This window comes from Tauraco erythrolophus, chromosome 2 (assembly GCF_009769465.1).
Source record: "Tauraco erythrolophus isolate bTauEry1 chromosome 2, bTauEry1.pri, whole genome shotgun sequence".
Lineage (NCBI taxonomy): Eukaryota > Metazoa > Chordata > Aves > Musophagiformes > Musophagidae > Tauraco > Tauraco erythrolophus.
In genome coordinates, this window is record NC_141466.1 from 84,146,354 (window position 1) to 84,158,493 (window position 12,140).

The 12,140-nt window shown below is 33.3% G+C and overlaps 1 protein-coding gene across 1 annotated transcript in view; it reads right to left on the reverse strand.

Moving 5' to 3' along the window:
* WDR27 (WD repeat domain 27) overlaps positions 1 to 12,140 on the reverse strand; it is an 81,202-nt gene that overhangs the window by 57,134 nt on the left and 11,928 nt on the right. The window contains exons 9-16 of the mRNA XM_086626038.1: positions 11,258 to 11,361; positions 10,753 to 10,820; positions 9,711 to 9,844; positions 7,849 to 7,925; positions 6,200 to 6,278; positions 5,604 to 5,675; positions 4,270 to 4,373; positions 1,295 to 1,384 (exon numbers count right to left, since the gene is read on the reverse strand). Of these exons, the coding sequence (XP_086482164.1) occupies positions 1,295 to 1,384; positions 4,270 to 4,373; positions 5,604 to 5,675; positions 6,200 to 6,278; positions 7,849 to 7,925; positions 9,711 to 9,844; positions 10,753 to 10,820; positions 11,258 to 11,361 (728 nt within the window). The remainder of the gene's footprint in view (positions 1 to 1,294; positions 1,385 to 4,269; positions 4,374 to 5,603; positions 5,676 to 6,199; positions 6,279 to 7,848; positions 7,926 to 9,710; positions 9,845 to 10,752; positions 10,821 to 11,257; positions 11,362 to 12,140) is intronic.

The following is a 12,140-nucleotide window of genomic DNA, read 5'->3' on the forward strand; positions in this document are numbered from 1 at the left end:
AAAATTACTGCTTTTGTTCCACTACTACCTAATAACAAAATTATGTCAATAAAACCTCAAAACTCTATTCTTGCCTGCAGTTTATGTGACTTGCACTATGAATTTGCTCAAATTAGTTAGTGATACATGAAGAAAAACATTTTTTCTATTGTGGAAAAGAAAAACATTTTTCTATTGTGGAAAAGAAAAACCTAACTACTCTGCCCACAAGGAATATTATCATCAATTTCCTCAAACTGAGAGGAGGGTATCAGTAATGTCACCTTCATTAGTGGCCACAATGCCACGGTTTCTTCCACAAAATACAAAGAAAATTGCTAAAAAAAACCCCATCAGTTTTCAGAAATCAGTTATCAGTTTTTACCTAAAAATAATTTCTAAAACAACTTAAAATAGTCTATTTTCATACTCGTTAAGGCCTGCTAGGAAATGACACCACCTTCCATTACAAACTTCCACAGTAAATCAATCCTGCTATATGAATTTTAAGTCATAACATTTACTGTTATTAAAACTTTAACAGATGTTTTTTGTAGAAATTTAGAATATTTTTTCAGGTTCATTTATAATGTTCAGTAATGCACATGTGTTTGCACATGCATATACTTTTGCTGATACTGATTTTTCCGTAGGAATAGCCCCTTTTTTTTCAGAGTTGTTCTTAGAAGTCTGGAGCTGCAAACCAAACACATTTTTTGCCAAGTCATCACTGTCAATTTTTTTGGCTAATAATATATTACAATATAATACTGCAATATACGCATGCATTATCATTACAATATATTTGCTTTATTATTTCCATTTAATTATCGTAATAAGCATACCCAATGCAGATTGCAATATATATCATGATACCTTACTATTTAACTCCCAGAAAATCAAGAAATGAGAAAACCTAGTAGGCAGTTTAATTCTAGAACAAAATTCTAGGACAATCAGAGAAATAACTTCTACATCTTGAATCAGCATTATCCCCTCTCTGCCATTCTTCTCAAGGTGATGTAAATTGAATACCACCATTCTGAGGGTGGTGAGACATTGGAACAGGTTACCCACAGAAGTTGTGGCTCCCCCATCCCTGGAAGTGTTCAAGGCCAGGTTGGATAGGACTTTGAGCAATCTGGTGTAGTGGAAGGTGTCCCTGCCCATGGCAGGGGGGTTAGAACTAGATGATCTTTCAGGTTCCTTCCAAACCAAACTGTTCTATTATTCTATGAATCTTTTAATTACTATGCCATTTTAGGTTAAACTCAATTATACATTATTTCTTTAATAATGCAATTCATAAATTTACCTGAAAAAACATTACATGTATCAGTGAGATTGGAATTGAATATCAGAACAGACTTGTCAGCCAGGCCACAAGCCAGCATATCTCCATCCCCTATAAAGAAGAGTGTCAAATGATTTATATTTGAAAGCAACAAGGACCTCATATACTGTTTCTTTTAATCATAAAAGTCATATATGTCACTACAACAAAACACACACCAGTTATTCATTTCATCTGTTTAACACATATTTTGTATAAACATCACAAATTCATATTGCAGAATTTGGTAAGAATTTGTGCACAATTTATTTCTTGTCCTGACATATTCTCAAAACAGTTATTCATCACAAGGCAGAAATTCACTTTTCACAAAAAATGTGCTATAAAATGTAAGTCATTTTGATTTACTTCCTTACACTCATTTTTTTTCGTATTCTTATTAAAGTTACACGACTTTTTCTTACATTTTAGAATAAAAAGTACATGTTAGTCATTCTGGATCACTTCTTAAAGATCAGAAATTTCCTTCATAAGATAATCCTAAAAACTCTTCAAGTGTAGTCAGGTTGTTCATTTATATTGATAATCAGGAGCACACAATGACAGGATAGAGCCCCTTAATGTCTACCTAACGGTAGTGATTTGTGAAATTTAACTGTTCACTCAAAATCTTTTTCTGAAAACTTAAAATAATAAAGGGCAGAAAAATGAACCAATGGGAAAAAATAAGGGATGGTGGAGCAAGAGAAGATAGCAGTGAGAGAAAGTAAGGAAATGAAGTGCAGAATTCAAATGAACACTACTAGATTCACTGTGGAAAGTATTTTTAAAAGAGGTACCATCTGAACATCCCTTTCATAAATCTCCTGAGCATCTTTACAAAGGGAGAGGGAATGTAAGTCATGCTTGATTTCACCAACTTTACCCACTGCTATCTACTGTCCAAGTACCATCCATACCACAGGTTCAGAATACTATATTCCACAACACATTTTTTGCCAAATAATCATGACAATATAAACTGATAAGAGATCCGTATTTCTAATCTCTGAAAGTCATCTTCTACAAGCGAATTTTAAATAGGACACACAATGGGGTAGACATATATGTTAAGAGGCATTCTAGAATCTTTTCCCATGTTATCCGTTATTAAATACACCAGTGTACTAAACTGTCAAACAATTACTTTATAATAATCTTTTTAATTTTATCTATCAAGCAATATTTCAGCTGACTTTTTCTCCAAATACTAGTAATTGCACGTACTAAATAATGCTGTTAAATATTTTCCTCAGAAAAATAAGATAAGCAGTCCTGGACAAAATATTCCAAAAAATGCATGCCCCGCAAACTCAAAGGTATTGAAGTCTTTGAGCTAAAGGGTGGTGCTCTTCTGCAGATTTCCTCCCTTTTTCCTAAAGTTTTGTCAGTATGTATTTTCAGCATGAGAGTTAATTGGTAAGTGTATCAGGTAAGTGCTATAAGGCAAGTCACACACACGTAATTAACAATACATAAACTTTCTTGTGCATACAGAACGAGAGAAAATAATTTTACATAGAATTTTGGGAGCTTTTTTAATGGAATATCATCTCAAATCCTGAAGAAAACTGTTTTCTAACAGAGAAAAAAGTCATAACTTGCAATACCTCCAATACTACAAAATTATGTTTAATAAATGTAAGGTTTGTATTAACTCATTAATGCAACTTTACAACCTCTTAAGTTTTCTCTTTAATTTTCTTTCTTCTGTTTAAATATGTACATAAATATTAATTACTGTGATTTGTACTTTACAAAGACCATTTGAAATTTTGTTCCAAGCTGCAATTCCAAGTTGCAAACTTGCAAAAGAAAATTTATTGTAAAGCTAAGAACCATCTAGTCAACACAGATCAAACAATAACAGGACACCTCTTTAAAAGCTTACAAAAATAAGATATTTTTTATTCCATTAAAAAAAAGTCTGTGAAAGTTTTGCTAAACCTTGTTTGGCTAAACTGTGGTTGTTTAAGTCTGTGTGTACGTGTGTGTGAGAGATAGAGACAGAAACAGAAAATGTTCCTTCTTCAGAGTAAGTAAAAGAGGATTTGTACTTAAAATGTATTATTGAAACTATGGTAATGCTTTTCTTTGCTAAAAAAGAACTTTTACTTTTAACTTCACATAACATTCCTAGAAATAAGCTCTCTGCAACTGATTTCTTTCAGGAACCATAAAAATAATTTCTTCCTATTCTCTAGGGAACATATGACTGGAATATGTTTTAGAAAAGTTACTGATTGCATCTGATTGCTTTTATTTATTGAAGATGAAAATTGCTCTTGTCCCAAAAATATTTGTAAATATATACATTTTAAAATACTTTGAATATATTGTGGTTTGCAGAGTGTACATTGACATAATTGTATACTTGGTAATATATTTGATTGTTAATCTAAGAAGTGGTTTCTGTATAATACTATTTATATGGATTGGAAATTACTAATCCTGTTAAAAGACTTGCTTCTCCGAAGCAGTTAAGAAAAGTACCCTTCTTTGGATTATATGTAATATTTCTTTTTTTATATTTTAATATATAAAAACTGAATAAACTTTAAATAAGAAATAGGAGTATTCTCATACGTTTGAAACAGAACTTCAGCTTTTAATATACCCTAATGACACTTAGTAAATGTCTCAGGAAATAAATTCCTTAGTGAAAGAACTTGTTAGACTACTAATTTTCAAGTTGTAGTGGGAAAGTCATAGAATAAGTACAAAAGGAAAAAAAAAACCATAAAATCAGAGAAGTATTAGAATCCTTTTGCGTACGTGTTAGCAGCTTGCCCGGTTTTGCAAGTTAAATCATGATCTAACAGTATATATGGTATTGCCAGAAAGTTTTCTGGGAATTTACCTAGTATATCCATGGCCTTAATAATCCATGTGATACAGATTTAGTTTTTCTTTCTGCACACTGGCACTACTATTCATTTTATACAGCCTGTACGTACCAGAATACTGAATGCAACATATTGGTGTTGGTTTACAAGTAACAAATATCTCTTTCTCATGTTTGATTGGAGGAGAACTTTCCAATGGATATTCTTTACTTTTACTTCAAAGAAGAAAAAAAGAGAGAAAAAAATATTAAGATACCTAAACCCACTACGTTTTCATTTCAGTTATGAAATAAATGTGCTTTGAGAGCTATTCTAAATATTGTTACATAAATATTTCCTGGAAAACTTATGTTAAATCCAAGATAAGAGGAAGAATGAATTTTAAATTGTCATACTTAAATTAGTCCTATCAGCAACTGTTATAAATTCATGAGATCAAGAATTAACATGGACTTGTACATAAAATTAAACTTCGTAAGTTGCATACCTATTTAATGAAAGTATTTAAAGAATGCAAACTCTATCTTGTTGTGACAATACGCAATATGAAAAATATCTCCACACATGAAAATAAGAATTACCTGGATTATCTATTTAACAAGATAGTAAAAAAAAAAAAAAAAAAGAAAAACAAGAAACTTAAAATGCTAAGTAGCTTAACCTATCATAAAATAGCACAAACTAATCTTGAAATTATCTGAAATGATCTAAAGGCTTGCCTATGTGCACAAGGATTACCAAAACTTAATCTTGAGCTACCAAGTGTTTAAGAAACAGTTTTTTAAAAAGCGAAGAATGATGGCATTAATGATTCTTTAATTTTATGTTTGTACTACATAGCACAAAGATTCTATGTAATATTAAAGAGAAAAAAACGTGTACAATATCACCATTTAACATACCACACCAATTAACGTGAAAGTGCCAGCTCTAAAAAAAATATCTTCTTTGTGTCCACAAAGTGATGAATCCACTGGTCAAATTGTACCATTATGTATACTCTGTTTAAATTCACTAGAGTAAGCTTGCATTAGCTTAAGATAACATGATTTTAGGGGTGAATGAGGCACATGATCTGAAATCACTAAGTGTCACTGTGCCACATTTAGTTATTTTTCTGACTAGAATTGCAGTTTAAGAACATGTTGTGACCATGCCTACACCCTTATTTACCACCTGTTCTTCTTTCCAGCAACAATTAAGAAAATTCATGTGTGTATTTTCTTTTATATGTAAGATTTACTTAAATTTAACTGATAGTCTGATAATCTCAATAACTTGCTGCAGTCATTTTATAGTAAATTTACAAAACCTTTTAGTTCCAGTGATACTCCTAAATAAAGAGATCCAATGAGAGAAGCAGCTAAAAACCATATTTCCAATAGAACTTTATTTATCTTCATTTTAATCTATTTCTCCTCTAATGGAGCTGATAGATTACATACCATTTACAACTGGTCTTCCACTTTGATACCTCATTTTTCTTCAGCTTATTATTTGGAGAAAACATGGTCATTCTACAAGAAAGAACACAGACTTTCCTGTATGAAACCTTTAATGTTGCATGAGATAAATAGTTTATTTCAAACAAAAAAATAGTCTTACTTCCTTCTTATTAATTATGTATACTCGTAACATCAGTAGGTAAGATAATGTACACATTGATGATAAGATAACTTTCTAATGATCTACTGCTTGAGTTTGCACCTAGGCTTTGCTTTCTGTGAGTTATTTGTTGGACAACGTGTTCTGAAGGTCAAAATCCTTTCATATAAAGTTCTCAAACATTTCTTTCTGCAAGCTGAAGAAACAACAAGAACAAGAGACAAGATACCTAATACAGATTTTGGAAGGAAGTTGAATACTGACCAGAAGCAGTGAAAATTTTGTTTTACAATATTTTTTTAAATTATTTTGGTTTATAATATCATATCTGTTTTTCATGGGTGATTAACTTCACAGTCACAGACTACATGGCTTTATTATGTGACAAAATATCACACACCAATAAAACAGACGAAATAGTAATGTATCTACTCACTGTGGTGCTGCTCTATAACCTGATGATTTAATTTTATTGTGGAAAACCAATGGCTGATCTTTCACCATGCTTTTCACTCCTATAGCAAAATAATTTAATTTTCATTAAAATGTTTTTTTTTATATCATATTTGACAGTTAAGTTAGATACTTAGTTAAGCTAACACAGTAGAAATATCTGATGTCTCATTATGTTACAAAACACATGTATGACCAATCACTCAAAAAAAAATAAAAGATTACTGACAAAAGGAAAGAAACTGTTGAACTGTTACACTGCATAACAACCCTCTTCCAATAATACCAATGAGTAGAAACTTCTTTTTATTTTGAATTAACAAAAAAATTGTTCTGAGGAGCCTTTTTCATCATTCATTAACAAATGTGTTTTGTAGTTGCCTATTTTATGCTTAGACTTTATATGCACTAGCTATAATATATTCACACCTTATATTTGCAATATAGAATTTATCTAAAGATCATTAACAAACTGGCTGGTGGGTACACATAAATGTTTGGGTTTTTACACAGCTTAAGTCATTAATAATGTCTGCATTCACACTGCTGTGAAGGGCAGCCTCCAGCCCAAAACTAAATACGAGCATTTCACACCAGCAAAAACAACATAATTAAATAAATGGTGTAAAGAGGTAAATCCTGTCAATATTCCCAGGGAAAAACTTCAGGTGCATAGGGAATGATCTCATGAGCACATTTACCTATACTCAGAATAGAAGATCCTTCAAATCCCACCAGGTATCCTTTGTCTTTACGCAGCAATGAGGCAGAAAATGGTCCTTCCTGGGAAGTCCCCTGTACCACTTGCCATAAGAGACCATAGGATTTCTCTACAGCACCTAATCTATCTGAATGTGAGGTATCAAGTGCTGGGTGTCCAAAGCAGCCTGGAATTCTAGCTGAAACATTGTCGATGTATTCTCAGAATATCATACAACACTGAAGATATAAGCTTTGAAATACTAACAGTTCCAACAAGTACAATAAATACAGTAAAAATAGATTATTTCTACATGTCTACAGCTACCAACATTTATATATCTTTCCTAATGAAAAGATTATAAAAAATTATTTTGTAGGCATTTTTTGGACTTTGCTTTACTGTTGCTAAGCAAAGAAGCTATAAGTGCTTCAACAGAATCTTCAAGTCAGGCCTTTTTTTTTATTTTAAGAGTAGAACATTGAGGCACAAATTAACTTCCTAAACTTGCAACTATTGACAAAAGGCTATTCAGGACAATAAAATTAACAAAAACAAGAAACGAAAGTTAAGAAAGAAATTACAAATTATACAAAAATATATTGCATGGTACGGAAAAATAATAATTTATGGAAAATGTAAACATTCTACACTCTTTATCTCTTTGAAAATCCACAGAAAGTTCTCAGAGGACTGTTTTTAATACAAGAAAAATCCCATATTACCATCATTTTCACTTCAAATACATATGCAGAATATGAAATAATACTAGAAGTATAAAATTCTTCCTATCAAAATAAAAGCATAATGCAATATGTATTTAAAACAGGAATAAATATATTGATTGTATTAGGCACCAGCCAGTTTTCAGTCAGTTAATATTATTAAAAAAATAACTTTAATAATTTATTTCAATATTAGTTTATACTTACTAAGTGTTTTACTAGAAGGTTCTTTGAAGTTTTTCTTTAAACCTTTACATAATGGAGAATTTGTCAATAAAGAACACCTAAGTAATAAAACCAAGCACAAAAATTGATCAATGCAATGGACAAAAGTATCAGATAAGGAAGGGGTGTCAAAACTTCTTTGTAGCTATTTGTTTGCATATGTTTATGTATATGTGTGATATCAGTGAGATTTTCATAAATAAAACTCAGGCATAGTGGATTAGCTATTAGCTCAGATACCTGACACCACAGACAAGCCTTGGCCCTGACTAGATTCACAGATCATAGAATCATAGAGTCATAGAATGGTTTGGGTTGGAAGGGACCTTCAAGATCATCTAGTTCCAACCCCCCTGCCATAGGCAGGAACACTTTCCACTAGACCAGGTTCGCTGAGGCCAATTGTATGAGCTACATTAAAAAAGCTAAGTGTCAGGTCCTGCACTTGGGTCACAACAATCCCATGCAATGCTGCAGGCTAGGGGAAGAGTGACTGGAAAGCTGCCCAGCAGAAAAGGACCTGGCGGTATTGGTTGATAGACAGCTGAATGTGAGCCAGCAATGTGCCCAGGTGGTCAAGAAGGCCAAAAACATCCTGGCTTGTATCAGAAACAGTGTGGCCAGCAGGACTAGGGAAGTGATCGTCCCCCTGTACTCGGCACTGGTGAGGCCACACTTCAAATACTGTGTTCTGTTTTGGACCTTTCATTATAAGAAAGACATTGAGGTGCTGGAGGGTGTTCAAAGAAGGGCGACAAAGTTGGTTAAGGGTCCAGAGAACAAATCTTATGAGGAACAGCTGAGGGAACTGGGGTTGTTTAGCCTGGAGAAATAGAGGCTCGGGGAAGACCTTACTGCTCTCTACAACTACCTGAAAGGAGGTTGTAACGAGTTGGGTGTCAGTCTCTTCTCCCAAGTAAAAGGGTAATAGAACAAGAGGAAGTGGTCTCACGTTGTGCCAGGAGAGGTTGAGATTGGATATTAAGAAAAATTTCTTCACCAAAAGAGTTGTGAAGCATTGGAACAATCTGCCCAGGGAAGTGGATGAGTCACCATCCCTGGAGGCATTTAAAAGACATGTAGATATGGTGCTTAGGGACATGGTTAATTGGGGATCTGGCAGTGTTAGGTTAACAGTTGGACTCAATGATCTTCAAGGTCTTTTCCAGTCTAAATGATTCTATGTTTCTAACAATCTGGAAGAAGGAGTAGAGCATACCTTCACCATGTTTGCTGATGACACAAAACTGAGAGGAGTATCTGACACACCAGAAGGTTGTGCTGCCATGCAGAGACACATCCACAGCCTGGAGAAATGGGCTGACAGCAACCTCATGAGGTTCAACAAGGGGAAGTGCAAAGTCATGCACCTGGGGAGGAACGACCTTATGCACTAGTATATGGCTGTAAGGAAGACAGAACCAGGCTCTGTGCTCACTGCCCAGTGAAAGGACAAGAGGCAATGGGCAAAAACTGAAATACAGGAGGTTCTATCTGAACACCCGGAAACACTTTTTTACGACTAAGCACTGGCACAGGTTGCCCAGATAGGGTGTGGAGATATTCAAGTCATTCTGACATGGTGCTGGGCAACTGGCTCTAGGTGGCCCTGCTTGAGCAGGGTGGTTGAACAAGATGACCTGCAGAGGTGCCTTACAATCTCAACCATTCTGTTATTCTGTGATTTCTCCCACTCAGTAAAATTAAAGCATGACAGGAAAACAGGTGAAATAAAACCATGTCAATAAACTGCATTGTAAAAAAAACATCTGATGCACTTCAGTGTCAAGAAAATAAATGTATAATCCAACTCAGAGGAAAAAATATTTAAAGTTATTCTGTACCTGGCAATGACTGATAGACTGTTTTCATTTCCACATAGGAGAAAATCACTCTGCTGAGTTCTCACCAACGCAGCAAGATTAACTTCCAGCACAGCAATCATATCTTCAAACATTGAGGTGATCAAGCATAAAACCTGCAGCAATTACGCCATAAAATAACACTCCATTTACTTTATAATTAAAGCTTCAACACTGAAGCATATATAATGGAAAATGAAATCACTTTGTGTCATTCATGAGAATTGGTCAAAAATATCCACGGGTTTAGTCTTGTAGAGCATTAAACAGTAAAAAGTGCTTAATGCTGTCCTTCAAAAATTTGCTTATGCTGCTTAAATATGTGTAGTAACAGACTTGAGTACCTAACAGTCACAGAAATTCCAATACCTTCTACAGCAGAGATATTTCTGCAGTAAGAGTTGTGAGAAAAGAAGCACACATGGAAGAAAGACTGGATTCAAAGACATGCTGAGAAAATGCTAAGAACTGAATTTAAAACAAAATCCTTCTTTAAAACAAAACACCGCTATGTTGAACATGTAGAAAGACCTATTCAGCTCAGTTCTGTAGGAAAACTGTAACATCAAAAATGGAATATACAAAGAAGAACGTCTTTGATTTCCTTAAAAGCACTTTTTTTGGAAGATTTCTTAGAAGTATCGAGAAGCAGTTCATCCTAACATTTGTTTGAGAAACAAGATGCAACAATGCTTATATCTTTTTTCCCCTAAAAGATTGCCTCTGCTCCTCCAACAGTCATTCTTGACATTCAAGGTACAAACCGAATACTATAAAAAACAATTCACCTTTTGCTTATTATTCACTTTGAACAGTACACAAACTGAGAGCTTTAAAACTACCCAGCTATTTAAACTAGTAAATTCCATAAACAAGAATCAACTCTCTACAGAGAAACTACTGTTATTCACATCAAGCAAAACAAATGTGTACATTAATCTGTAAACAAAATGCATAATTAATATTTATTGAAAATAACTGGAAATGTAAACATTCATTAAATCAATGTTTACTGTATACTCACTTTTCCATTAACTGCCTTCCTTGCTAATGCACATGATCTGGCAAATCGAATGCTGAGGTCACTGTAATCTTTGTCAAAAAGAACACAGTACTATAAAATCATATTTGCATTTCAAAAGACAATATCGCTAAGACAGGAAAAAAAAATCACTCATACTTATTTGACACTTTCATAATCCACTGTTTTCAGCGCATATCCTTCTGCCTTACTCCCATATTGTAAAGTAGGAGTAGAATAACATTCTTTGTACTTAACATTCATAAAAGGAAAAATCGGGTAAAAATTCCCTGCAAGACATTACAGAAATCTAGTGCTGACACATCTTCTAAGACAAGTTAGCAATGCCAGAAAAATATACAAAAATGAATTAGGAAAAAAAAACAAAACCCACCACTTAGTTTCTAATGTATTCTGCTATTTCACAAACTAATTCTAATACTATTTACAGCAGATAACAGAGGAAAGCAATCACATTATAGTGTAGTCAGATATTTTATAATCATACCTTTGTAAGAGAAAAAACCTTCTAATTCAAAGTTTGCCAAATTAATTATTAACAAGCCAGTAGAGCTTCCTATCCAAAAATAGCTAGTATTTGGGGCAGAAAATCTATTAAAAAAAAAAAAAAAGGAGAAAAATTAGCTGAGTATGATAAAGAAGTTTTTCTTATTGCGATACAAGACATAGCAATTGGGTTTTGTTAATATTTACTACCCAATCCCGTTACAACAACAGTAATTAACCACAGCATTTTTTAAAAACTTAGTAGCTCAAAGTAAAAAGTTTCAATCAAATGGTGAAGTTTTGAAAACTAAGAACAGAACACAATCCTTGATTTTATGTAAGTGCTCATGCTAAATTTAAAGCAGCATAAGAAATACTTCTCTTAAAAAATTACTGTGGTTTGTAAGGGAGACGCAAATCCACATGTATGCTTACTTTTAGCACCTGTAATACGAACACACAAAAAGCAGTGAAATTTAAGGTGTGTTTGTACATGAAGCACACGAAAAAAACAGCACAAACTAAGAGGGGAAAAAAAAACAGGGAAGCCTGTGCCTAGTGGCAGTAGTATTGCAGTTAGGTAACGAAATCCAGCCTTTGCAAACACCACAGAGTAGACCAACTGGTTACAATTTCAGTCAACACCCTCACAGAAGAAAAATGCTATCAAGCATAAGATGATTATAATAAAACAACGATTGTCATTCTCAAAAACTAAAAATGTTTTGATGCCACAGTTAATAAAAATGGACATCAACATTTTAATAAATTTTCCAAATAAGAGTGAGTAGACTTACCAATTTGATTTGTAAAGTCAGACTACAAGAGTTGAAGTAAGGGTATGGAAAAATACAAAGCTGAAATTTGGCATGAAAAGAGTCACC